At 41.8% G+C, this 27,988-nt stretch overlaps 2 protein-coding genes across 5 annotated transcripts in view; one reads left to right on the top strand and one right to left on the bottom strand.

Annotated features, from left to right (window-relative positions):
• IGF2BP3 (insulin like growth factor 2 mRNA binding protein 3) overlaps positions 1-15,114 on the top strand; it is a 116,207-nt gene extending 101,093 nt beyond the window's left edge. For 2 of the 4 annotated variants that reach the window (XM_054384804.1, XM_054384803.1), the window contains exons 11-15: positions 3,701-3,814; positions 8,564-8,638; positions 12,397-12,528; positions 13,963-14,076; positions 15,013-15,114. In XM_054384804.1, the coding sequence (XP_054240779.1) occupies positions 3,701-3,814; positions 8,564-8,638; positions 12,397-12,528; positions 13,963-14,076; positions 15,013-15,114 (537 nt within the window). Of the gene's footprint in view, positions 1-3,694; positions 3,815-8,563; positions 8,639-12,396; positions 12,529-13,962; positions 14,077-15,012 lie in introns of all 4 variants that reach the window. The other 2 variants (XM_054384802.1, XM_054384800.1) reach the window with 1 other exon arrangement.
• A 5,626-nt stretch (positions 15,115-20,740) lies between these two features.
• On the bottom strand, positions 20,741-27,652 carry MALSU1 (mitochondrial assembly of ribosomal large subunit 1). Its single transcript, XM_054385004.1, has 4 exons — positions 27,469-27,652; positions 25,344-25,522; positions 22,759-22,840; positions 20,741-21,566 (listed from the first exon to the last, which is right to left on the bottom strand). Exons 1-4 carry the CDS (start codon positions 27,650-27,652, stop codon positions 21,388-21,390), a joined length of 624 nt encoding a protein of 207 aa, XP_054240979.1. The 3' UTR covers positions 20,741-21,387.
• Between the last annotated feature and the right edge of the window lie 336 nt (positions 27,653-27,988).

The raw sequence follows: 27,988 nt of genomic DNA, 5'->3' as shown, positions 1-27,988 counted from the left end.
ATTCCATGACTTCAGTGACAAATGCATGCTACTTTAACAGTTGCATTGTGAAGTAATTGAATCTGTAACCACATCACTGAGGTTCTTAAAATGCAGTAAAAGGTGAAATGAAAAATGTTCTCTAGAGTCATTACCAACAGATATTCTTCAAGATATATATATACACACACACACATCTATATTTTAGCTTTTTAATTTTAGATGTTTAAGCAAACTTGGCCTTGTTAGGGGAGTGAACAGCTCAGATTCCATGTAGTGGGAAAATAGTTTCCTAAATTTAGTGCTTCTAACATATGTTTAAGATCTAGGAATCTATTTCTGATATTACTCATGCTAGAAGTTCCTGGAAAGCTCTATGACTTATGTGACGTGGCATGGTGGAGATTAAATTATGGTTGATTTTCTTCCATCCTAAGATCCACAGAAGCATCTGTAAGATTGATGGGTGGTATAGTCATTGCATTATGTTTTGATGTGTTTCGTTTGCAGGGTAGTCTTCCAGTAAATACAAAGGGGTTTAACAAATATTGTGGCTAAGGAGGTGGACAGATAATAAATTGAGCTTGATGTTATGATACTCATTTAAAAGCCTCAGATAGGCTTGACTTTTGCCAGAAGGAAAGAGATGGTGTCATGATTTAAAACAAACTAAACAGGAGGGGGTTTTGAGTGGTTAAAAATCAGCGCAGCTAAGGAAATGGACATGATTTCTTTAAATCCTGCATAGTGTTACACTGCAGGTGAACTTGGTCACACATGTGCCAATGAGTTGGTGGTTCAGTATTGACAGGCTCCCCACTGTTCCTTAATAAACAGGTATCACCGTTACACCAAAACTGAAGTTTAACATTGAAGAACCTCGCTCTCAAAAACGGTGAGAGTCATCTAGGAAAAAGGAAGTTTAAATCTATCAACAAGTCAAAATCATGAGGATGGATGGGGGGAACAGTGTTATAGTGAGCTGACTGTACAGCTGGACAGTGTACATCTTCTGTCTTTGACTTTGCTGCCCACGTTTCATGTTTAAGGGTGAGGCAGCAGAAAGGAATTTCAGTGGTGAATTGAATATAGCCAAGAAAGTGGCTTGAAATCAAGCTTTGGGAAGAAGAGACAAAAACTGTGCTGCAGGCAGATGGGCAACAGAGGGAAGGCAGGAAATTTCTGCAAACAAAAGTAATGAAGTTTGATTTGTTACTATGGCAGAGAGATGTCTGGAGGTGGATTTAGGTAGAAACTATATAAATCCTTGAAAAGCGAGTCAAATTACATGTTTGATTTGTGGCAATGTTGTATGAATTAACTGGAAGGTTTCGTGCATTACTTCAAAGCTCAGCTGGAAGAGAATAGCTGGAGTTGCATATAGGAAGGAAAATTTTGGCATTGGACTCTTGTAGGAGCTGGAGCACATATGGAAAGATGAAGGTAGGGGTCAAGGAGATGAGTGAACAAGGGATGGCTAAGATGTCTGCATGTGGATTGGAAAGAAAGGTTCCTCTATGTGCAGTACAGTAGTATGGGTCCTTGCAACAAAACCAGAGAACACAAAAATGCCTCATGGGTTTGTACCCATTTAGAAACAGTTCTCTGAAGTGGTGAGATCAACCAAGCACCTACAGGAGCCTTTCCAAGTTACTGGAAATCTTGCTGGATTCACAATGAACATGTGAAAAGACTTACTATGAGTATATACAGGATGTTTGTAATAACAGGAGGAGAAAATGAGTAATCTTCTGGAAAGCAGTTTAACATATATGATGAAGTGACTGGTATCTTGAACTAGAAATATGTAGTTTTAGGGTGTAGTTATGGGATTGCTTTAAGATGATCTGCAGGCAGATTAAAAGGGGTGTTTCCACCTTCTCTCATGCCCTGACCTCACTGACATCGCCTACTCCCATATCCCAGGACTGCCACTTGTGTGGCTCTCTAGTTATTCCGGTCAGAGCCCCACTGCTTGTCTTAAAAAACAGCTGAATCTGCAGTTCTGCTGGCCACAAAGCACACAGGGCAATGGGGAAGCTGGGTGTGGAAGGCTGCAACCAGTGTCCAGGGAAAATGTGGGCTTTAACCAGCATAAACTGAAAAGTGAATGTACATCCTGATGCCTTGTAGTTGTGAAAACACAGGGCGAACTGTGCAACTGTTGCATTCACCTGAAGTGACTGGCAGAATGTGTTTCTATTCTTAACATCCTATTTTGTTTTGGGTTTGTTTTTTTTCACCTGGTACATGGAGCTGTGCCTGGAATTTGTTTCCCCTGAGGCTACACTTGACTTGTGTTTACCAAACATAAAAGTGGGAAAACTTGGAAACAAGCATTTTGCTCTGATTTGTTTATGGTTAATGCACTGGGACTTTTTCCCCTTTGCAAGAAGTTGCTGAAATCTGAAAATAACCAGAGACAGTTTCTCTTTTGTTGTTGTTTTTAGGATTGCAGCTGCTGTTTGCTTTGTGTTGTATCTAGTATATATTTTTTTCTCACAATATGCCAGAAAAAGATGCTTCTGTGAGCTTCCCTGTGTGGGTCTGCATCCCTACCAAAATAGGCAAGTGAACAAAGTGAAATGAGCACAGTTGGTCCCGCATGCTCTGCTCACTGCTGCTCAGGCTGGTCTGTGTGACAGGCACTGAGAAAGGGTGGCAAATACCTCTGCAGGAAAAGGGCTTGTTGGCCATGGTTGAGGATAGGCCAAGTTTTGAAAATACGTGAGAGGGCTACATAGAGGAAGAAAGGCTTTAAAAAGGAGAGAGGTCTTAAATACTTTCCAGTTCAAAGGCAGACTTGTGAGAAACGCTTTTGAGAAGTAACCCTGATGTAAGTGGATGGATTAATGGCATAGTGGCATGGTGGGTTCTCAGCAGTGCTCCATTAGTCCAAGACAAGCTCTTCTGAAACTGGAAAAGTAGTTATGGCTTCTTGTGGCATATGTAATCCTGCGGTTTGATCATTGCTACGCAGCACACAGAGAATCTCAAGTGCTGTGCTGTGCTCTCCAGCTGGGGCCTCTGCTTGAAAGCAATAGGAAGCTGCAGTGGTGCCTAGTATCCAATGGGTACGATGTTAGGGTCCTCTCATTTTTAAGAACGCCTGATCTGGCATGTAATTTACTACCCTTCTTGAGGCCTGCTGCCAAGGCTCCAACTGTTGCATAATCTTACACAGGAGGAATTGCTGGCAGTTTTCAAGCTGGCTATCATTCCAGATCACTCCCACACAAAGGAAATCGTAGCATATATGTAACTGTGAGGCTTTTTGTGCCGCTCTCAGCATAATCTAAAATTAAAAAAATAAGTAGGAAAACTAGAAAGAGTTTGCCTGCTTAGGCTGTAGCCCATCTGCTTGTAGCAGCTTCATCTGCAGAGTCTTGCATGTGGAAGAGCACCCAGACAGCGACAGGTAAGAAAGCAAGCCTTGTGAAGAAGCAACATCTCAATTGTTTTATAAAACTCTACGCATTAAAGCTGCAAGTGTTTTAGGAAAGATGAAAGAATCCTGCTTTGGCTCAAACTGTTCTTTCATGTTCTGTGAATTCTGTGATTCCCAGGAAAAGCCAGACCCTTAATATTCAGACATCACAGAGCATCATAAGATTTCCCCCTCATTTCCATGCATGCTCGTTCCCTACCCATTTCCCTGTCACTCTGATCTGTAATGTTCAAAAACATTCACTGCATATTTCCTTCTTCCCTGCAGCAACAGCCCGAGTCTGAGACCGTTCATCTGTTCATCCCAGCCTTGGCAGTTGGAGCTATTATTGGCAAGCAGGGACAGCACATCAAACAACTTTCTCGTTTCGCAGGCGCGTCCATTAAGGTATTATTGCACTGCCTAACTCTCTGTTCTGCGTGACACTTCCCGCAAGTTCACACAAGCCGCGGTGTTGTGAACCTCCTCCCCCCCTCTCTGCTTAGAATGGGATGTGATAAATGGTACATTTGTTTATAAATCATCTTTTAATCTTCCTTAAGACAAGATAATTAGAAGCGTGTTTTCAAACGTCTCCTGAGGTGTGAAATATAAGCTGCACAGAGAACTACTTTGGTGGTCTCAGTTTCTTAGAAACAGGCCGAATGGTGCAGAGGTCGAAGGCTTGCTTCTTGCTTTTGGTAAAGTGAAAATTGGTGAGGTAAATTCCCTTTCTAAAAATAGCAGCACAGGTGAAGTCTCATGCAGCTGTGATAGCTCTTGCTCTGTTCCAGGTGGATTGGTTTGGGTTGTCAAGCTCAGATGGCTCCACACTGAAGCATTCATGTTTTAAAATGATCCAAGTGCTCCAAGCTCCTGGGGAGGGACAGGTCTTTAAAATCATGCTTACCTGTGATGGGTTGAAATTACCTCCCAATGAATTTGAGAGAATTACCTCCCAACATGAGATTGCCAGACCACCTCAGCTTGAAGCAAATGAAGCTGTATTTACAAACAAAACTAGAACAATCTAGAAATATGAGATGCAATAAATAGGTACAAAACATACAATATTTACAGGCATTTACAATTTACAAGAACTCCCCTGGACAAAACCAGGGTGCTGCCAGTAGCTTCCCTTTTTCCCTCTCCTGGACAAGGGAAAGAGAAAGGGGAGAAAAGCAGAGTAGCTTGCTAGTAGTTAGCCCCAAGACCATAGGCAAGGTCAGCAAGCCAGCAGAAGCAACCAGCTAGTATCAGCTAGAGTGAAGAAACCAAGAGAAAGTTGATACAGCTAATTTTGTTAGGTATCAGACCAATGGGATTATTTAGACCTTATTATTTCCCCCTTACATACAATCATAATTTATTTACATTTTACCACTTTCTGTTCAAGCTGTGCAAAATTTCCAAGGCATCAGCCTAAAACTGCCACATTACTTCAGCACCATGCTTTAACATTTTCTTAATTTTCGCTTTGCTCAGGAGATTTGGCCTGTTGAGTGAATGCTATGGCAGGGATCTGCCTAAGGCCAGGGGCAGAGGGTGGGAGTTGGCTTTGAGTTGAGCTTGGTGTAGCCAGTGAGGCTGGCCTTGGCTTGGAAAGTGCTCATCTGAGTGTACAGAGCAAAATAATTGGGGAACTCTGATGAATGAGTCTTGTGTGTGGTTTACTGAATACTGATCTGTTTACTGGCCTGTCAACCAACTGGCAGGCTGCCTGATAACATCCTTTATTGAGCAGTACATTAAATAGTCATTGTAGTACCCAGATGATCTACATTAGTAGGATACTAATAATCATATTTTTAGGGGGGGGGGGGAAAGGAACAGAAGAAAACAAGTGTTGATTTAAAAACATTTTTTTAAATTGTCTGTATTGTGTAGTTGATGTATCACAACCATTTCCTCTTTCTCTGTTCCCTTAGTTTGTATCTACAGTGGTATATGGAAGGTACTGCTAGGTGGAGAGAGAAATAGGAAGTAAACTGGACTTGAAGAACCCTTCCAAACTAGTTCTTTAAGTTGTACCTTGGAAGAGAGTCTAGTGGAAAGAGTTTCCTGGGTTTCTCATGCATCATAACAGAGGCCTCAGGCTTCTTCTCCTGGCTGGCGCTCCTCTACCTAATACATATCTGTATTAACTCAAGTTCAGTGAAGTTAGTGAAAGCACTGGTCTATTTTTTTTTTCCCCCCCTTCAGTAGGAGTAAAGAAGATTTTTGTGGAAATAAGATTAAATCCTAACAAAACTGCACAGGTACAGGGTATGCTTGCTAAATTGGGAAGCTGAATGTATGCTTATCAATACGAAGAAAAATGCAGCTTCATCTGTAATCTAACAGGAGTATGGAGCAGCACACTTGCTTCTGTGTGAAGGTGTTAAATATAACACTTAGTAGCAACTTACTCAAAACCTATGAGCTTCCCTCATGTGGACCACCTGCCCTTTATTATAATTTTTGGCCAAAACAAATTATGAGTCAACAAGGAATTTGTGCTTTTAGCTGTGAGTTGGAGGGAGTGCTGCCTGAGTAACTTTTAACTTGCCAAACTAGTAATCATACTTTGTGGAGTAAGTCTTTGCGTATGACACTGGACTTGTTTTGAGTTGTGCTGTAGATTGTTACAGTTGAAAATGTTTTACATCCTTATGTATCTTCTTTGTGCTCAAGTTGAGCTTTGTAGATTTAGTGGAATTCCTTAGCCACAAAGTGAGACTACGTTGCAGATGCACTGGGCTTCTGTCATTCAGAGGTGTGCGTGCCTGTTGATGAGCTCAGGTTGTGTTCCTGTGCTGCACGTCATTGCTTGGTAATACAGGCTTGGTGTGGGGCTCCTGCAGACTGAAAAGAACCAGGCAGAGGTTTCTGGGCTGTCTGCCACCCACCCTGTACTGCAGAACTGGGATGTGTTAGGAACTCTTGGCATCTCCTTGGTCATAAATATTCCCAGAGTAGTCCTCCCTGTTTCTGAAGGAGTTGGGATGAGTGTTCCAGGTTTTGGGTATATAAACTTGTCAGCTTGAGACTTGGCAAATGGAAGATTGGTTGTTTTCTGGTTAGAAATGTAAAACTACTTCTCTCAGAAGTTAAACCCCCCCTGCTATTTAATGCTATTTGTTATGAATATAACTTCTCCCAAGGGCAGGCAAAGAGCATTAATATGGAGGTCTCCTTAGGGTGTCCATTCAGACACTAGAATGTTAGTGGGTGCATGTTTCTTTCACAGCCCTCAGCCATGTTTTACTCCAGCTGCTGAGAACAGGACACACTAAGGTAAAAGCCAAGCAAGAAATGCCCCAGAACATTTGAGAACCTGTAAGATGTAACAAAGGCTTGATGGAAAATATTTTCCCTGAAATTTCAATGAAGGTGCTGGTGTTCAGTAAGAAAATGTGAGGTGAAAGATAGGCAAAGTGCAATGTCCAGCTTGAAGGAAGGGCAATTGTCAGGCTGAGCTCTGCTCGATCAACAAGACTCCAAAATGAGCCTTGAAATTTTGTCCCTTTAAAATGCTTGTGTTCCAAAGAATGAATGGATTTAGCCTGTACTTGCCCTTACAATGTGATGTTGTATAAATGTACTACTATAAAACAAATGTGTGTTTTTAGATACAGCCAATTGGAACGCAGAGATCATATGCAAAATAAGCATGCAAACTCTGTAAGTGGTATGTAATGTTTTCTGCATCTTAGGATACAATAGGAATAATTATATCAACTTCTGTTAGCAAAACTCTTTAGTGAAAATGAGGCATGGTGGCTGGTAATTTGTCTGAAATAAACTCCAGCTGTTAAATATGAATAACATCCCTGTGCCAACAGCTAAGATGAAATCCTGTAGTGTTTAATACATTGCCCATTCAACAGCGGCTATGTAATACTAGACGCAACAATGGAAATGTCAGTTGTGATAAACAAAAGATTCATCCAGAATGTCAGAGGCTACTTTGAATTATTTAATGCCACTGGAGTCTGAGAACAACACCCACAGAAATCTTACTTTTGTGGTGACATGAACTGCTAAAGACACTACAGGCATCTGTGTCTCAGCTCTAGTGGAGCTTAATTTTTATTTGGGTCATACAAACAAACGTCTGTAGGTAAAAACTCCTTGGAAATTGCAAACTTGTTGTCCAGCAGAGAGGAATGTTTTGTATCTGATTAGTTGCAGCAGCAAAGGATCACGGTACATTAGAGCTTGGAAAGGACTTCAGGAGATCAAGTCCAACCTCCCTGGTAAAGCAGGATCACTTAGGGTACTCCACACAAGAATGCATCCAGGTGGGTTTTGAAAGTCTCCAGAGAAGGAGACTCCATAACCTCTCTGGGCAGCCTGTTCCAGTGCTCTGTCACCCTCACTGTAAAGAAGTTTCTCCATGTTGAGGTGAAATCTTCTATGTTCAAGCTTGAACCTGTTGTTGTCTCATTGCACACCACCAAAGAGAGGTTGCTCCTCTCCACTTGACACCCGCCTCTCAGATATTTATACACATTGATCAGATCCACTCTCAGTCTTCTCAAGACTAAACAGCCCCAGGGCTCTCAGCCTCTCTTCATACAGGAGATGCTCAAGTCACCTAATCATCCTCATGGCTTTCTGTTGGATTCTCTCCAGCAGGTCTCTGTCTCTCTTGAACTGGGGAGCTCAAAACTGGACCACAGTATTCCAGGTGTGATCTCACCATGGCAGAATAGAGGGGGAGAAGGACCTCCCTAGACCTGCTGGATCTTCTGTTCTCAGAAGATCTCTCTTGCCTAATGGTCAGAACTGGTTAGAAACATTATATAAATTTGAGACTAGAGATGATAATCTCTGTCTATTAACCATACTTGTCTTTTTGAAGGCTGTATGTGTTACATCACTCAGCCACACAAAAATGGCTTCTGGGATTTTGCCATATGTGGATGAGTAGCTGCGCCTTTAATTTTCAGAAGTAAATTTTCTTACGGTTTAGCCAATGTCTCTGTATTTCATTATAGTTAATTAATGCACTTTAAAGAGAACAAACCCTTTGTGATCACAGCAGTGCAATGCTGCTGCTGTAAGGAGTTACTTTTCACTCTTGAACAGAATGTGAGACTGAAACGGGGAGGAGGAGACTTTAAACTCTTCCTTCAAAAGACAGCTACCAAAAGCTATGTTTATCCATTCCAGATTGCGCCTGCTGAAGGACCAGATGCCAAGCTGAGAATGGTTATCATCACTGGACCTCCAGAGGCTCAGTTCAAGGTACAACATGTTAAAAACTTGTCAGTCTGTAGTGGCCTTTGGATTGTAAGGGGCAATACTGAAAGCAGAACTCCTGGTTCCAAGCACTATTTTATTCAGAATTTTAGGAAACACTTGATTTTTACTTTCCTTTTCCCTGAAGGTATCTCATAGAAGTAAGAGTAATATAGCATGATCAGAGGCCACTTCCTGGTCACCTGAAAACTTTTGGGAGTTTCATGCTAATTAGAATTGAGTCTAGCATGAAAATGTGGCCATATTACATCCCTGATTTTCCCTTTTTCTACAAGCATAATAGTTCAGTCTTTCTAGACTGTTCTAGACTGTCTTCATACATGCAACAGTTCAGTGTGTATAATTGACATAAAGCTGACAAGATGAGAAACTGAGTCTTCCCTGGTTACTGTTGCATGCCAAATGGAAAAAGCTTTTTGTGTAGCTCTATAGATAAATGCAAGATTTCTAATTATATTTCCACTACAACTACAAGGAGATACTCAACCTGATTATCCCATTTGTGTTCAAATTGAGCTCTGGACTGGCCTTCTGCCTGAAGTGCCGAGGGATAAATCTAGTTACCCCAAAAGGAGTTGACCATGTTAGGAATGATGCAGGCAACTCAGTGCAGCAGCCTGTCCTCATCACAGTCGAGGCCCAGGGCAGGTAGGAAGTCACTTGAGAGTTCATGTCCTGGCATCGTTCTCTTGCCTGTTCTCGTTTCTGTCTTTTGTATTTTTGCTCCAGGGCATCTTGCAAGACGAAGGTGCACAAACTTCAGGCATATCTAGAATCAGTTTCATTAAGGCCTTTAGGATTTTTGGAGAAGTGTCAGGGCAGTTATTTTGCAGTAGTAATAGTGAACTAGATGCCTTTGGGATTATTGCTCAGCTACCATACACATTTAAGAAGCTACTGAAGGCAAAGCATAATTTAGAAGCTCTGCCTCCTTGAGGTTTTCTGTGTGCATGTGAGAACAAGGCATGTTCCACATTTGGGGTGCTTTTGTGATCTAGCATAAGGTCAGATTCTGGCCATCTTTCCATCAGATATCAGTGAACTTGCCCTCAAATGACAGCAAGCCAAAGCAGATTTGGACATCCCTTGTCCTGACTTCTCATGTAGGCAAAGGCTGCAGGTCTTTACAACTTTGCTTTTACAGCTTCCTCAGATTTGAAATCCCACAGAATTCTTTTGCCAGCTCTTTATCCCAACCTGGAACATGCAAGGAGAAAATTCTCCCTTTTCTGCACCCCATATGTTGTTTAAAACCACAACAATCAGTCACTTCTCTACACTTGGGCTTCTGCTTGCACTAGCACAGCCAACGCTTCTGAGTTTGGTCTGGTGGAGCGGGGTTATCCCTTTGGGGCTTCCTTCAGCTCCAGTCCTCATAGTCCTTTACTACACTTTGAGCAACGCCCTGTCAACTGAGATGGGCAGAGGCAGAGTTGAATCCTTTCTTTTGTCACCACTGTCAATCTGAAACATGCCTAACAGGACCAAGTTTAATGCTGCCCTGGAGTTCTGGTTTAGAAGGGTCTCCTCTATCTTTGAGCATAGACTATTGCTTGTTAGGCACCAAGAATGTAGTCTGGGTGCACAACAACTTGAAGTGGGAATAGCTGCTGCCCAGATGAGTAACCAGCTCTCGGAGAGGCGGTGTCATCCCAGAGCCTGTGAGTTTGGCATTCTTTCCCTACTACATTGTGTTCTGCTGTTGTGATTCATGTCCATGGTAGTTGCAGTGGCTGCATCCCTTTCTTCCTCAGCTGCAGTGGCCTGAGGATGTGGTATGCAGAGCTATTTATTAGTAAGGCAATGGGAAGAGAATATGCCACTGTTTACAACCTCTGCTGCAGTGTTCCCGAGAGTTTAGGCATATTCCTGACACCAATATTCACAGATGATCACGTTGCCTTGGATCTGGGAAACAGATCTCAGTGGAAGCTAATGTAGATAACTTCTTTCAGTCACTATTTTACTGTGAAGAAGGTGCAGCCCAGTCAGATCTTTATTTTTTTTCCCCCTTTCTTTTCAAGAGCCAAAATATTTGGGATGTTGGAAAAGTAGCTGCTGTCTCTTAAAGTCAACATCCCACCTTGCTTTATAATTCAGCAGTAACTAATCCTTTTTCCTTGAAGTATCTCTCCCACTGAGCCCTGCAGCCTAGGCAGGTTGTCTCACGGTGTTATGCACATGGAAAATTGCCATTGCAATAAAAAGGACTAGGCTGGCTAATGTCTGCCCACGACAAATTTGGAAATAGTTGCAAAACTCCAGCTTGAGATGATAGCTGTGAGTAGTGTTTTATCTACTCTTGGCAAACCCTTTTGAAGTGTTTTGCTGGAGCAGGACTCTCTAATTCCAGGGCAGTTGACGGTGCCAGTAGTTGTACTCAATTTCTGAATGGCTTCTTTGTGTAGTCTTTTGCCTTACTGGAAGATGATGGCTCTTGTCCCCTGGGACATAGTCCCATGAGCTGCAGTATCCCACCTGGGTCAGAGCCATGTGCTACAGATGATTCCATGCTCTTCAGGTAGAGTTTGACTTATCCAAAATACTGAGTGCTCTCAACTTCGAGGTCACAAAACATCTGTATTCTTACCCACTCCAGAGTAGTGTGACCTTGAGTAGGTTTTTAGGACATGAGCTAGAAATAAGAAAAAATAAGCTGCCACTCTTTAATTATCACATCATACAACCTTTTAGAGTTTGTTTTATATTTCATTGCAGCGGTGACCTGTAAGATGTTGGATCTAGCATGTACACAGCAATAGGGCTGGAGAGCAGGATGTAAAAGATGGTAAAGAACCTGAACTGCAAAGGCTGCATGGTACCAGGCTTATGGTCTTTACAGAGCATCTTTTCAGTGTCTCAATAGAAATGTTCTTCTGATGCCTCTGGGAGATGCAAAGTAGATCTGGTCAACATTTATCAAGAATTAACTGATGAAGGGCAGGGAAAAAGGAAATAAATGTTTTCCAATCAGCAAGATTCATGAGCTTAGTCTCAGTGGACATTCTTCTTGCTGCCTGGCACTTACATGTTCCCCAGAAAAGGGAACTGTGTGCTGATTGGAGGAGTACTGTTCCCATGGTGCTATTTAGATCTAGGCAGTTTGATTTTTTCACTTTAAACAATTGAGCAAGCTGAGATTACAACACATGTTTAAAAATAATAGATTGTAAAAGTAAGCTGCTTGCTCTAACTGGAGGCCTTATCCCATGACTTGGGTTGTTTTTTGTGGTTTGGTGTTGTTTTTTTGGGGGGTGGGTGGGTTTTTTTTTTTTCTTTTTGGAGGAGTGGTGATTGTGGCTTTTTTGGTTTAGTTTAGCATCCTTAAAAGAATGGATTTCTGAGCCAATTAATTCCACTATCTGCTTCTGGGTGTAATAAAAAAATGCATAGGCAGATAGCTCTTCTCTACCACTTCTTAGGTCTACAGAGCTGTAATAGTGGTTTGGTGATTTGGTTTTTTTTTTTTTGGTCTTGGGGTCTTTTTAAAGCAATATTTCTACTGAAAAGCATAAAAATGATTTCTGTTAAATTGCTCTGCAGTTCCCTAGTTTGTCATGCAATCTTCAAAGCTTGACAGCAGTGCTTCCTAGCTTGGTACAAAGACTTATTTTATAAAAAGAGTTAGTATATTTATTAGGGGAAATGCTTTGTCAAGGTTGTGAACTGAGAATATTTTCTATAGAGTTTCTTGAAGTCTAGATTGCAGTAAGTGCATTCTCTAATGGAAAGCATTTTTGCAGGCTCAAGGGAGGATCTATGGGAAACTTAAAGAAGAAAATTTCTTTGGACCTAAAGAAGAAGTGAAACTTGAGGCTCATATAAAAGTGCCATCCTATGCTGCTGGTAGAGTTATTGGAAAAGGAGGCAAAACTGTAAGTAGATGAAATAAAACTTCCAGTAGTGTTGTGTTTCTTATTCCAGTGTGTGTACATAAGGCTTAAACCTTTAGCTAACTAGTAGCTAATCCTTTGAAGTTACATTAAAGCAGACGTTGTTTTCTTACCTGTACTTATGATTTCCTTCCTTCTTCTTAGCATGGAGTCAAGAGAAGCCAATCTCCTTGAATGATTCCTATATTTAAAAAAAAAAAAAAGTAGTCTTAACAAAAATCAATAGCCCCAGTCAGATCTCCAGGGCTTTTATTAATGGAAAGGTAATTCTTCCATTTAGAATGCACACATTCCCACTCAAGGCCTGCATCTGTGAACTTCAGGTTATGACATATATTGCAAAAAGTTTTCATGGATCTCATTTAATTAAAATCAAATCCTATGTCTCCAAAGGTGGCATTTCTGGACAAAACTGAGTGCAAGCATAATTTCTAAATAAGTGGTAAGAAATTAAGGCATGTTCAGACCTCACTGTTGCACTCCCCCAATTAATTTCTTTACTTCATCTTAACTCATGGCATCCTTTAAGATTAGTTTGTTGCATAAAATAAGAGGTTTTTCAGTCTTGAAAAGCTGCTAATATTGAAGTATTTTTATATGGTTGTAAATCGAGTGCCAGCTGATACTTGCAAAGGAATGGTTTGCTTTTGGATCTCTGCCCTGAGTGCAATGGGGTCTTGAAGTTAAGTGTCAGGAGGCTGTGTGTTAAGAGGTTTAAGGATGAACTTACCTGAGTTGTTCATCTAAACCATCTTTGATTAAATAATCACAGGATGTTAGGGGCTGGAAGGGACTTTGAAAGATCATCCAGTCCAACCCCCCTGCCAGAGCAGGATCACCTCGAGCAGCTCACACAGGAATGTGTCCAGTCAGGTGTTGAGTATCTCCAGTGAGGGAGACTCCCTGGGCAGCTACACATTTTTTTTAAACAGAACAAGTATATATGGGAGAAAGACTCTGATCTTACCCCTATAGAAGCCTGTAGGCTGCTGAAAATTATTTGGACACTTCTCTTTGCCCTTTCTGGAGCTCTCCATCTTGTAGAGACTTTTCAAGGAAAAATGTAGAAATAATTTGATTTTCTTCTACCCTACATTATGCATTGTATGACACTTCTGACCTTAAACTCATGAACTCAACTGTATACACTATTTGCTTTTAAAAGTAATGTTTAACACCTTCTGTGTTGTATTTAGTATTTAAAACACTTCTACAAACCTAGAGAAGCTGGTGCTAATTTATGTTGGAGACACAAGAGGCTCATCTTGCACAGTGCACACTGCTGTACAAAGATGCGTTCTGTTAGGGAGTTTCTTTTTTTTAAACACAATTTGTTTCTGTGGTCAGCAGTATTTTACAGGTGTTGTGGATTATTTGTTCCTTTAAGATTTTCTGATTTCTGCTATCTATTTACAGGTAAATGAGCTTCAAAACTTGACAAGTGCAGAAGTTGTAGTCCCTCGTGACCAGACACCTGATGAAAATGACCAGGTGGTTGTGAAAATAACTGGTCACTTCTATGCATGCCAGGTAGGAGGACTGGAATGAATTTCTGTATTCCCTTCATTTTTTCCATGGTCTTCCTTTTATATCCATGTACAGACCCAAGGGATGGAAGACTTTCACTCAGGATACAGAAAGCACTGCTTGCCAAGCTCCTCTAGTTGTATTGCTACCATACACTTTCCTCATGCCTGAGAGAGAGGTTTACAATGACATCGCAGTTACACATGCTAAACAATCTCCTTACATTCCCCTATTGATATGTAGGCCCTGGCCCTGCTAAAACTTCCAAACCAAGAGAAAACCCAAGCTGTGATTGGATTGAAATTCAGGTGGAAGAGAGAGACAAGCCAACTCACAGTACTTGGCAAGAACTGCATCTACTTATGCAATTTATCCACACCACCCAATCTGTTGATTTAGTATCTTAGAGATAGATGGCAAGATTCTTTCCCTCACCTGACAATTTATTCAGACCTTCCTTTTGATACTTCACTACAGGTGACTTGTAGTTCAAAAAGGAGGTAGGAGGGCTGCTGAGTCCTGTTAAGTCTGACTTTATGGACTCTAGTGTATAAAAATATTGTCCACTCTGTATTAAGACAGTGGTTTTTGTAAAACATTAATATCTCCAGAGAAATAAAATGAAATTACCTTGTAGCTTCAATAATCTTCATGTCAGTAGTAATATTACTACGCTTATGCTTTCTATAGACACATCTGTATGATGTGAAAACTGACCATGCAGGTAGTTGTGGTAGGTGGAAAAGAGAAGTTAAAAATTAAGTTGTACATTATGACTAATCCAAGCATGTTTTAAGTAATGAGCAATCTTCTCAGTACTAGAAACTCAGTCATTCCAGATTGTTTTTGTCCGAGTAGCCTCTCTAGCTGGTTGTGAACAGCAGCAGCTGCAATGCAGCATGGCATCATGATGGGTTGTTCATTCTTTGTGTCCTTCAGCTTGCTCAGAGAAAAATTCAGGAAATACTGGCTCAGGTAAGAAGGCAGCAGCAACAGCAAAAAACATTGCAAAGTGGACAGCCTCAGCCAAGACGGAAATAAAGGTTTAGGAAACGGCCCATCAGAGACAGATGCCAGACCAAAGACAGACTGTGCGACAAAGAGACGGGTGGTGAGCACCTGTTGAAGTTATATGCAGAAGATCCACCAAGCCAATCACCTGTTCGAGGACCAGGCAACGGTTGAACGCTGTCTCTGAGAATGTATTCTTTAGGCTCTCTCAAACTTTTGAAACCCAGCTTTAAAATAAGGACCCCTTCACTTCCCTTTTGTTCTATTCTCACAACTTAACATAAACTCGTTAGTCTTTTTTATTGTTCTTATTATTCCCCAACAATTTTAGAACTTGGTTTAATGAAGCTTTCTCTTCTGAGTTCACTGGTTAAAAAAAAAAAAGAAAAAACCAAAACAACAACAACAAAAGAAAAGGCATTGCTCTTATAGGTCCATTGTAAAAGAAGCAACATATTTGGAGGGTGGGATCATGGGTGGGCTAGGGTTAGGGCATAGATACTGACAAGAGTTTAAGTGTTAGTCCCAATGTGGAAACAAGTGGCATTTTTTAAAAACAATTTGGTTGCATTTTTTTCAATAACACTGCCATGAATAACCTAAGGGAAGTGTTGAATGGTGTTGGCCAGGGCATAAAAAGATAAATATGCATTTTACTAAACTACCTCAGGCATTTAGTACCTCAATGAGAAATTGTTCCTTTTTTTTTTTCTTTTTGTTTTCTTTTTTTTCTTTTTCTTTTTGGTATTTTGTATACTTTATAAAGCTAATAGTTCTTGAGCATTTTATTTTTTTATAAAAAAAATTAAAATTTAATCAGCCACCAGCCAGGAGTACTAAATACTTATTGGGGGGGGGAATATAGTAGAGCACTTCTTGCTGCTGGCTGATGGGAGTAAGGTGGGGTAAAAAAAAAAAAAAAAAACACACAGCCTCAGATTTTCTGAGGCCTTCAACACCATCATTAAAAAAAAAAATTCAGTGAATGTTCAAAAGATAGTGAATGATGCCAACATTCTGATAGCAGCAATGCCGTTTAGTTTTCTTTTAAGATGGGATGAAAAAGTTTGTGACGGTACTTTTTTGGGAACAGGACAAGGAAGTGATGGCAAGAGGCTGGGGTTGGGGGAAAAATTTAGAAGGCTGCAAGAGGCTGAATTTTTTTTTTTGTGCTACTTGATTGAATGCATGAACCCTTTGTGCCTTTGACCATCACTACCTAATAACGCTACATTTAACCATTTGCAGCCCATTTGGACTTTGCCATTTTGTTCAAAGAGCAAGCTTCATCTTCAGTTGGATAGAACACTCAATCTGTTAGAGCGTACTGGAGGCTGTGAGGGTCTCTGCTGCCTGCAGATCACATCATACTGCTTTCAGTTACCATGACGGGGGAAGGTCAAACAGTGTTTGATCACATTGAAAGATAACGAAAGGCTAAGTTTACATATCCAGCCGCTGTTATGGGCCACACTAAGCCACTTTGAAGGTTTTAAAAACTATTACAAGAAAAGAAAAACCAATAAACAACAACCTCTCTAGCCTGGCTTATAATAGATGCAGCAGGATTTATGCACGTTCTGCAACCAACCATTAGAGAAGAAAAAAATAATAAAAAAAAATACAAAACCAACATAAAACAAACCATCAAAAGGCAGGGATAACAGGAAAGTTACCAAATTTTTTTGTTAATTTCCGAATGTAATTTGAATGATGATTGTGGTAATAGTGACACGTTCAAGTTTCTACAATAAACTTCAGTCTACCTCAGTTTAAGAAAAAAAAAAGAAAAAACGATGTGGCAACACATGGTGCATAAAGACTGCTGTGTGTGTGTGTGTGCGCCTGCGCGCCTGTATGCGTGTGGTCGACAGAGCCATGCTATTACCTCTGAACCTTTTTTGGTTTTGGTGATTTAATTTTTTTTTTGTGCATGAGATGATCAGAATCACCATGCTGCACTGATTTGAGGGGCACAACGAGCAAAAAAAAAGTTTAAAAAAAAAAAAACATTTGTTTCATCATTTTGTTATCTACCTCTTAGGTTCATGTTGAAATAGAGGCATTACTACATAGACTAGATAATTTTCCCAAAGATCATTGTTGTACAGATTAGATAATTTTGAAAATGGTCTGAAGTGTTTTTTTTTTCCTGCATCTTTTCTTTACTAATTGGTTTAAAACCCACAAACTTATGTTGTAGTTTTAGCAAAGAAAAATGAGTTCCTTTTTCTTTTTTTGACAGTGACCTTCATCTAGCCTTTAGGATAACTCTCTTTTTTTTTTTCATACGAATTTAAAATTACTGAAGTATGGAAAGTCATAGCATTTTAATTTTTTTGAGGCTTAAGTCAGTCTGACATTCCTTTCTTAACATTGGAGGAGGATTTGACTTTATTTTCCGTAAAAAATTACTTTATGAATAGGCGCTGCATTTGCATCTGCTGATTTAAATACTGTCATCTCTCTTAAATTTCTAGATTTAGTATGGTAAATTTGTTTTTCTTTTCAATTGAGACTTGGTAATCTGGAGTATTTGGAAATAGCTAGAAAGTAAATACTGTAAGTGATTTCAACATCCACAAAGTATGGATCATTTTTCATCTGTAATGTGCCCCCCAATGCAGCTCCACTTGCCAGATGCCTCTGAATGGAATAAAGAGTTTAACTCCTATCATCAGATTAAAATTGTGTGGTTTTTGTTGCCTTTTTTTCTGTGATGTTTTCAGTGCTTGTTTTTTGTTTGGTTGGTTTTTTTTTTTAATTAATGAGGCACAGGGAGACTGTTCTAGGTATTTGTGCTATTTTGATCAAGTTGGTTTTCTGTCTATAATAATGACCGGATGAGGATGAAGTCACCCACAGGTATTCGCTAGCTGCTAGGGCATCCGACAGCCCGATTACGACGTTTGCACTTACCGATAGAAACAGTAACTTCTGCGGGTGGTAAATTAATTTTCTCCCTCTCCTATAACACCGCTATTCAGATTGTGGTACAACCTACCGTTCATGGCTTCAGTCTTAGGCATATCTCACAGGCTCATTTGCTGCGGACGGGATACGGTCTCATCAGTCCTAACCCAGGGCAAATATGAAAGGATCTTAAGTCTGAAGTGAAATCTGAATTGCAGTTAAATTTGTTTCAGCTGTTTTTACACTGACTTTAGCACTCTGAATGATGAAGCTGTGTAATGAACATCAGCCTTAGAAAGTCAGATGCATAGAACCTGCAAGCATTCCTATCACCACCCCACCAGACACTCGCCAGTTGCCAAGGTGGTTATTGCCTTTCCATTTAGAGCTTTGTGAATATTATGTGGAATAGAAATAAGACTAGATGTTTAACTGACACCTTTAGAGTGAGAGGGAGGGCTCAGGAAATGAAGAATCATCATGAATAATGTAATTCTGTATCTCATAGTGAAAACCTAAACTACTTTTTCAAATGCTTGCACCCTCCTACTTGTGGTCACAGCTCGTTTCTTGGGACTAACCAGCAGACTGAAGCGATGTCTGTAGAAGACACTGCATAGGGTATTGTGTTTCACACACAACTCTCAGGTCATTTTTCCATGCTGGTATTGAGCACACTCTTCAGAATCAGCATCCCTGCCGTTTGAGCAACACAAGAAGCCTTCCTCTGTATTGCTAGTGCATTTGTGACAGCTAAACCCCTGTTTTAAGTATTTGCTTAACCATGATGTTTTTATTTGCTTATAACCTTCCAAAGCTTTAATTCCTAAGCTGCAATTTCCAAGGCATGCGCTCTGTGTATTAGTTGTTGTTACATGAAGGCTGGTCTCAACAGGGTACTTGGGCACAGGATTTTTTAAATGAACGTGGCAAATTGTGGCTGAGGTGTAGGAGACGTTAGCTCAACTGAAGGATGCAAACACTGCTTGACAATGAAGTGACTCAAATGCAGTGCAGGAAATTTGTGAAATGATGACAATTTCACCCTGATAACTGTCTCTGGTTCACTTCATCATCAAGGTGTCCTGCACAGAGCCACACTTTCATGTACTTCTGTGCAGGACTGAATGATCAGTATACAGTCACTGGATAAACTGCTTGGTATTTCTATTTCACACAGAAATCACCAAATCCAGAGAACTTGAAGTCATTCCCAAATGCTTTCCTTCCAAAGGGGCTCTAATGTTGTGTGGTACTGATCACCCAGGTTGTTCATTCCCAGGTTCCAGCTTCTTAAGCAGCTCAGGCCAAAAGCTCACCAAGTCAGATGGGTAACCTGGCTTGGGGATTGCAGTGGCTCAGCACAGATTCTTGCTGTTAAGTGGGGGATGAAGAAGTTCTTAAGCTGCCCCTTCTGGTTATTTAATAGCAACCAGTGGATGTTTTATTATAAATCCTTTTCACAATGTGCTGTGGCAGTGAATTTGGTTATACTTTTTAATTTCTCTTATTTCTTGTCTCCCCAGTTCATTTTTTTTTTTTTTGGTCGTTTTACAAACTATTACCTCTTTCCAGCTGTAGATCTGTCCACGAGGAAGCTGTTCCTCATCTCTTACTGTTCTTAGGTACTCTTTTGTTACTGTGCTCTCCACGACAGGGTACTGCACACGGTTCTGGTTACTAGATGTGGGTTCATATAATGGTATTATGTTTGCCAAACCTGCCTCTATTCATTTAATATTATCTGTCTTCAGGCAAATGCTTTCAAGAAATGATCTAAAGTTACTCCTACATCTCCCTCCTAGGATGAAATACCTGATTTGGAATCCATCACTGTACCACAGCTAAGGTTACCTTTCCTCCATGTGTATTCCTGACAAGCATAGCAAAACATTTTGAAATTTTTTTTTCAGTCAGACTGACACCCCGCCCCCCCCCCCCCCCAATTTCGTTTTGTAGCCAAATTTGTTTGGTCTGCATAGTTGAGCTACATTTAACATGCTCCTTGTTTAATTTGCAGAACTATCTGCTGCCTCATCTCAAAGCACTGGTGACCTCAGGGGGAGTTATTCCTGAAGGAAGAAACTAGACAAAGCAAGAAAACATGACCAGTCTGAAATTACTGGAGAAGGTTTTGGGGGGGGGGGGGGTTACTAAAAAAAAAACAAAAAAAAAAAAAAACAAAAACACAACAAAAACGTGAGCACATGTGCACACACTCCCTTCTCCCTGAACAACACAACCACAGGCACAAAATCCATAATCGCTTTCGCTGAGCATTACAAACAGCAGCTGCTGTGCAAGGAAGAGATGCAGGTAGGGCTTGAAGTAGGTTGTGGGTCTATAGGGGAAAAAGGTGACTACCCTCAGAATCTACTTCCTGATTCCCAATTCATGGCAGCACAAGCTCTGTCCTGTAGCAGAAAGATGCACCTTGTCTTACTTGGACAAGTTCTGTTACTGTCTCGAAGTTCTTCTGTCCATGAGACTATGCAGCACTCAGCCTAAACACACTGAGCAGTGACTTCTGAAAGTGATGAACAGTTCATTAGCACCAAGTAATGCTCAGTAACTAATAGCTTCCTTTCCAACTGTTTTTGCCTTGAAAGGAGCAGAAAGTATTCACTGCTGTACCACATTGCCTCAGTGTCCTTTTCCAGCAACTAGGTGAGAGGAAAGCTAGGACACACTTAGAACAAGCTGAATGTTTTAATGTGAAGACAATGAATTTGGAACTCTTCAGGCTTTTATTTTTAATTATTAAAACCAGATTGGCCTTGGCTGAAAAACAGACTTAATGTTGTGTTAAATTAAGACATTTGTCACTGCTGCTCTTGGCTTTTATGTGCTCAGTAACACCAGCCTGGTTTTGCTCCTCCTTTGATTTGTAGCATGACTGACTTCATTGTGACCAGAAGCAAATGGCTTACTACAAGAAGCTGTATCTGCACTGTACTGTTTTGCTGTATTTCTTTCCTTGCAGCACTTTTTTGCACTGCTACCACAGGCAGGGCTTATAAAGATACTAGAAAAACAATTACTGTAGAGGCTGAGCATGAATTTCAGGGTAAGTAGCTTAAGCAGCTGTCTCTTTTCACTGCAAACTCTGCTGAGACAGTAACTCTGCCAGGAGAAAAAAAACAAGAACACCCTTACAACGGGATTCCTTCTTTGACGTTTTATGGTCAAACTTGATTTTAAGGGTCTTTTCCAACCTTCCTGATTCTGTGATTACTCAAATTTTGGTATCTTAGCAAGAGCTTTACCTATGCACATCCACCAAATCCACTGCTTTGCACTGATCAACTGCAGTGACTGTTAAGTCAGCAATCAGGACTGTATCTTAGATCTGTGATGCATGCTCAGTTCTCTTTCCACTCAGCAGCTGCATTAAGTTCTTGTCTCAAGGTGATCACTGCTATTAGATGTCAGTCCAAGTATAAAGTCTTCTGGCAGTGACTGTGAAGTCATCTGTGCTAACTGGTCATCATAGGCACCAAGAGTCCATAGCTTCTCTAACTCATAAACCTCTCTTGTCTCTGGCAGCATGAAGTGGATAACTATGGTACCTGTGTGGAACAGAAACACACAACAGATTAACATGAACTGTACAGCACAGCTACACTTCCAGCTGCACGGTTTGAGCCTTCCATCCCCATCCTGGTTAGATATAACAGGTCACCTGATGGAGGTCTCTTAAAACTGCTGACTCCAGTTCTTGACCAGCGCTAGGAATTGGTCAGTCCTTCAAAAGACTCCAAGACTACAACCAGGAGAATGAGAAGGACAATGCTCTGGTTTAAGTTACAACACTATCAACTATCACAACACTTGAGACCAAAGCTGTTATGACTTGTAGGGGACAGAAAGAACAAAGTTGGGGAGAGGGAGGAAGAATAGTTCCCTCTCTAAGGCTGCAGGTTAGCTTTTGGCTTTTCTGCATTTTCTGTATTATACAGCCAAGTAATTTTTCTTTGCTGTTGCTCACTTCTCAAGTGTTGTTTTTATAGTGTAACAAGTCCGAATTCTACAGTAATAAGCCTTTTTCCTACAGGTTTTCATCAATTCTGTGTAAACAATAGTTAGAAATATAGTGGAATTAACATTCTTAATGCAGCTTTTTCTAGCTCTGCCCTTAAATTGCGATGGGTTTTCAGTTATAACTATCAAAATCATTGATAGTGAAGTAACTGAGGCCACAGTGCTTCTGGCCCACCCTTCTCTCTTTTAAGCCAAAACACCAAGTTAGAGAGTGAGATTCTAGAGCTAGCATTGAAGTAGAAATCCTTTCTGAATGCAAAGTCTTTCATGTTTGTGTGCAGAGTTCCACAGTTGTAGAATGAAGAATTAAACTTAAGTTCTGAGGAGTGAGGTTTTACCCTTGTCATGGTATGATCTGGACAGTAGAAAAGTCTGTTCAATACTTCACTACCAGGGCAGCATGCAAGGAACCCCCACTCACTCAAAGAGGGATTACATCAACCTGAGAAAATTGACTGAAATAGCTTTTTATCTTCCCACTACTGCTATGTCCAATTTAAGGCCTGTTTTAGCCTCTCAAAAAGCAGGCACTGCTTTCTTCTCACTGCCAATGATCTTTTGTGAAAATCTATTTAGTTTCTCAACTGAGTTCAGGCAACAACTGGAATTCCAAAACAGCCAGAGTACTGCGAACTCTCCACAACAGCCATGGCTCACAGTGAGATGCTTCCTTCAAAGAGCTCATGTAGAACTTAATATTTATGATTCAAAAATACTTACCAAAATCAATGCACAGCCAGTCATCTGTCTCCTTCCCTTCAATCTGAGTATGAGGATCACCTTCTTTTTTGTGAAGCTTGTACTGAGAAAAGAAATAGCAGAAAATTAAGTACTTTGTATTTATTTAAAGACACTCCAACCTTACGGGTAAGCTGGATGTTGCTGAGTTGTTTTAAATCTCAAATGGGTTAGATTACTTATTGCTGATTATGGGGTCTGCACACACAGTAACATACACCGTGGATAATAAATATAGTTTTCTCATCTGTATTTACTATCAAATCTAGAATCCTAGTGCTCAGAATTCCCATACATCTCTCCATGAATTTTACAGGTGTCTGTTTTTTCTGAAGATGAATATTGAACACAATTGCTTCACATAGTCTTTCAATTACCAGCTTCCTTTAACTGTCATCACTAAATTTTATTTCCTCTCAGATACTTTTCATTGCTGTTTTACATTGGCTAGTTAAGGATGCAGAAATAGAGACACCAAGCCTCTTGTCTTCTCAGACGAAAGTAGGTGGGGCAGAAATGTTTCAACCCATGCCACAAGGCAGGCATTCAAACAAGCCTCTCTGGTGTGTGCATATTTGCAACACTCATTACAAAATGGGCAGAAAGCATGACCCACAAAGAGGTGAGGGAGGGGGCAGCTCCCAGCATTACTGAAAACTCTCAGGGCAAGGCAATCAGTTCTCTATGCCACATGGTTGTTTTTGTGGGTGCCAGCATGGGAGGCTCAGATCTCCCTCCCTTGTACATAAAGAATTTAAGCACCCACCAGAGCTGAAGCACTTTGACAGCGGTTTAGATTTGGCCATTACCTACTTGTTTCTTTACAAGCAGTACAAATGAAAAAAACCCACAACGGAATGAAGACAAATGTATCATCACAGAGCTCCTTTATTCAAATTTCTACTTTACTGCTAGCTGAGCCAGTCTAATGAAAAAAAACACAAAACCTTTTTCAAGCTGAAATTGAAAAAACAAAAACAAAACCCCAAAAGACAGGTTTCACAAGGAAACAAGAGTGAAACTACATGGCTCAACCAGTCCTTTCTTCCATGAAAGACAAAATATCAAGTTGTAACAGTAAATGAATCCCACTTCACTGGGGAAGCAACCACCACAAAATGCACCTGTTCCTGCCCATTCCCACACAACTCTAGCTGCTGGAGAATGGTCCCAGTTTGCAAACCAGAATGGAGAAATTTCAATTTAGAACTAGTGCTAGCTACCTTCCTTTATTTCAGATACTAATGAGCCCAGCGTGCACTGCCATCAGCCATGTAACAGAGGTTGGAAAGGCTGATGTCCTCTACAAGTTTCCTTCAGCCCTGTCTTTAAAAGCAGGGTAATGGTGAACAGATTATAAAAAAGCCAAGTGTTAATTTCTCCCTCTAATGGCTTCCCATTGGGGTTAGCAGGGGTAAGCAGCAGTTGGGAATGCCATTTACAAACTACTGGGAGAAAAGCAGGAAGGCCTCAGGCAACAAATAAGCACTTCTGCATTTCAACATAAACCATGCACTACTACAATGGTTTTGGTGCTGCAATGGTAAAGCTAGCCAGCTGCCTAGCAGCACTCCTGCACAGCTGAGCTGCTTTATGTTTTATGTGTCAGTTTACATTTCTCTTAGAAAACTCAGCAAGTACCTGAGTAGTTGACCAGGCTGCCCAGGAGACCACCACACCTCCCCAGAGCTCTGCCCTTGCAAGAGAGCTGCTCTTACAGCCACCAGAGGGAGCAGCCAGTTGCAGCCCAGCCAGAGTGGGTGCTGTTCACCCCTCTCTCCTGGCCTGCAGGAGAGGGAGAGCTGTTCACATTTAAGACTTGCAAGTTATGCAAGTAATAGAGTACATATTAAGCACTTCAATTTAATACACACAAATCACACTTATAAAACTTGGGGCAAAATTTTAGTTTGCAAAGATGCATCATCTCCTGCAGAGAACACAAGAAGCTCCCTTTGCCTGCTCAGAAAGGCACTGAAAAGCAATACCATCTCTTCTTCTCCTTAAGTCTCACTGCTGAAATCAGTGGGACTGGAAGGACGAACGTAAAACCAAGAGCCAAAGCAAAATGAGTTCAAGAAGTGAAAGAAGTTTGTGAAAAACAAAGGCAAACTACAGATTTAAACAGACAGGTGACTGAGATAGGGGTTAGTTGTATTTCTCATGCTGTGCTTTGTAACCTGGCAAGTTTAGAGATTAGGTTTTGAGAACATTCATATTAAGCTATGCTGAATGAGTGGGAACAGCTATGAATCTTGCTGGATGGAAGACAAAAGTGAACATAGGTCATAGTCACCACTTTACATTACTCTTGTTTCAGCTACCAAACTGTGCTAATGTCATTGCTGCTCTAAACACAGAGGTCTGTTTTTAAAATAAATTGTCCACGTTCTGTGTATTACTGGTAAGGAAACAGCACAGGCAGTTGCTAGATGTAGTCAGGAATAGGTGACATAAGGATAGTTTCATCTTGGCTAGTACACCCCTAGATGTGCAATCCTGGGGAAATTCCTTTCACATTTAAAGCCATTCCATAAACCCAGAGAGTGCAGCAGTAACTGTCTTACCATTTTCAGCATGTAATGTGCCATTGCATGGAGATGCCGTGTTGAAGATCCACTCACAATTATAAAATAATCGCAGTATTGTATTTCTGGAGGTAGCTGGATGACACAGATGTCTTTTGCATTTTCTTGCCTCAGAAGAGCTACAACAAAGTCGATGTTGAATGCTGGAAGAACAGTATCTGGAACAGACAGAAAAAATACAGTGGCAATGTATCTTTCTAATTGCAAAAATCAACCACTTAAGAAGACACAAATTGCAATGAACTGAGTTATAGCCTAAGCTAGCCACTCGCTATGGAGTTTGGTTTGATACCGACAACACAACATGAACTGAGGATTTTAAAAAATCATTTTTGAAACCAAAGTTGAGAACTAAGCACTCACCTGACAAATAACATTGATAAAATCTGATCAAGCCTGATAAAAATCACTAGATATATCAGTTAGCAAACACCAAAGTTTCTTTCAGGTAATTTGCTTATTTCTTGTTGTTAGTAAGTAAGAGTTAATGCCACCATCAGATATTTGTCAATTAAGATGAAACCTAAGTACTTCAACAAACATTATTAGAGCAACAGACCAAATTAACAATATTTCAAAACACTGCTTTTCAACAAGTCTGTGATAACACATGGTGATGAAGTTAAAATCTTAAGTAGATGAAATCAACATATTGAAAATGGAGCTGATGTGATGCAGTGTAAAGCCACTTTTCACCTTCACACTGAGTAAAGCCACTACTTTTTCCCTAGCCTGTTCTGCCGAGGATTATGATACGGTAGACAAAGCTTTAGTTCTTCAACAGTTTCAGCAAGTCATCTGATAAACTAGTAAATTAGTGCAACTACCTTGTGTTCACACTATGAGTTTATTTTTAATTTGCACTAATTAGGTACATGCAACTTGTGTGCATACTTAAGGTATAATTTGAATCTGTCAGCAATGCATGCCTGCTGCTATGACGTGAACATTAGTGCAGAGAGAGCGTCAGCACAAACCCAAGCTTTGTATTTACCAGTATAAAGAAAAAGCCAAACAAAAGAACAATAGCTACATATAATTATATGCATGAATGGGGCCATGAAATTGGATCAAATCTCTGTAAATGAAAGCCTTTGAGCTTAGGGACTCATGCACTCTTTCAACTTTTGCTGTGGTTACACATGCAGAAAATTAGCAGTGGCCACAGCTCCTCCAGATGCAGCAGTTACAAAAGTTAAATATTTGCCTGGTAGGCACATGTGAAGTCTCCAGTGCCTATTTAAGAGAATGAATGGTCTAAACAACACCAGACATGCTCTGCCACACTGAACTGTCATGGCCAGGCCTAGGCTAGAGAAGATGTGCACAACAGCCAGAACAACAAACCAGCTTGGTGCACACAATGCTTAACACCCATAACCAGCCACACTACTACTAAAACTCATCTATACAGGGAAATTTCTTTCCAACCATCTATCAGAGAAAAACAGGTCTAACTCGGCACCACTGTCCTCACAAAGGTTCCTGCACAAAAGTGCAGTCTGCGCTAGCTACCGAGTCCCCACTTTACAGCAGGCCTTCAGAGGAGACCTGTGGTGTCGGCCGCGATTAGAGCGAATCCACCGCACTAGGCATCCCAGGATCCTCCCGCAGCTGCAGAATACGACTCCAAACCTCCCGAACTTCCTTCACGAGGCGTTACGCTGCGCTTAGGGTACCTCGCACGGAGCTGGAGTACAGTGCAGAGCCGAGGGCCTTCGGGCCGGCGGCCTCCTTAACGTGCCGCCTCTCGACTACGCTCGGGTCTGTCAGGCCAGCGCCTCCCCTCGCTTGGGAATCGTTGGCATCGCAGCAACCCGAGTTGCACGCCGCGGAGGTGCCAGCTGCGAGGGCGCTTGAGCAGCGCCGTACCAGCAGTGGGGGCTCGACACACGCTCCCACACCTCCTGAGAGGCCGCGGGCCCGCGAGAGCCCTCCCAGGACACCTCGAGAACGGCCAAGCTTGACAGTCATGACAGAACCGGACAGAAGTCCCGAGCAGGAAATCAGAAGGCTCACGGTCAGTGTCGTGTACCGAGAGGCCCCGCTGGTTTACCCCGGCAGCTCGGCCTTACCAGGTAAGCCACAATTCACTGGGCCCTACCTGCCGTCTGCTGCCGCTCCACCGCCACTGCCCCCAATCCCCCAGCACCGCCGCCTCCCACCCCCGCGCAGCTCCTGCGGGCAGCCTCGACCAGCCGAGGGTGCGGTTGAAGCCGGAGGGGGCCCGCTGAGGCGGCGCAAACAGGCCGCAACAACCGGCGGCCCACACACACCGTTCGCCACATGCCCACCGCCGTGCTCCGGCACCGCGGCCCGCCCCGCTCCCGCACGCCGCCCAGCGATTGGCCAGCGGCGCGGGCATCCCTCTCGTCTCACTGGCTCATCCCGCCGTCAGTCGGGCAGCGCCACCGCGCGCCTGCGCAGGGCATGGCGCGAGGCGGTGGCCGGTGCCGGGTGCCGGGTGCCGGGTGCCGGGTGCCGGGTGCCGGTCCGGGGTCGGTGCCGGGGTCGGGGTCGGTGCCGGGGTCCTTGCCGGCGTCCGTGCCGGCGTCCGTGCCGGCTGTGCAGGAGCTACGGGAGCGCGCCGGGAAGGGGTGATATGCGGTCCCCGCCCCTCCGCC

The sequence above is a fragment of the Indicator indicator genome, chromosome 11 (genome assembly GCF_027791375.1).
Source record: "Indicator indicator isolate 239-I01 chromosome 11, UM_Iind_1.1, whole genome shotgun sequence".
Classification (NCBI taxonomy): domain Eukaryota; kingdom Metazoa; phylum Chordata; class Aves; order Piciformes; family Indicatoridae; genus Indicator; species Indicator indicator.
This window is presented reverse-complemented; position numbering and strand designations above follow the sequence as displayed.

Coding starts and splice junctions, on each gene's coding strand:
- MALSU1 (XM_054385004.1), bottom strand. CDS start 27,652: ATGTGGCGAACGGTGTGTGTGGGCCGCCGGTTGTTGCGGCCTGTTTGC. Junction 25,523..27,468: donor GGAGCGGCAGCAGACGGCAG/GTAGGGCCCAGT, acceptor TGTCTGTTCCAG/ATACTGTTCTTCCAGCATTC. Junction 22,841..25,343: donor CACATTACATGCTGAAAATG/GTAAGACAGTTA, acceptor TTCTTTTCTCAG/TACAAGCTTCACAAAAAAGA.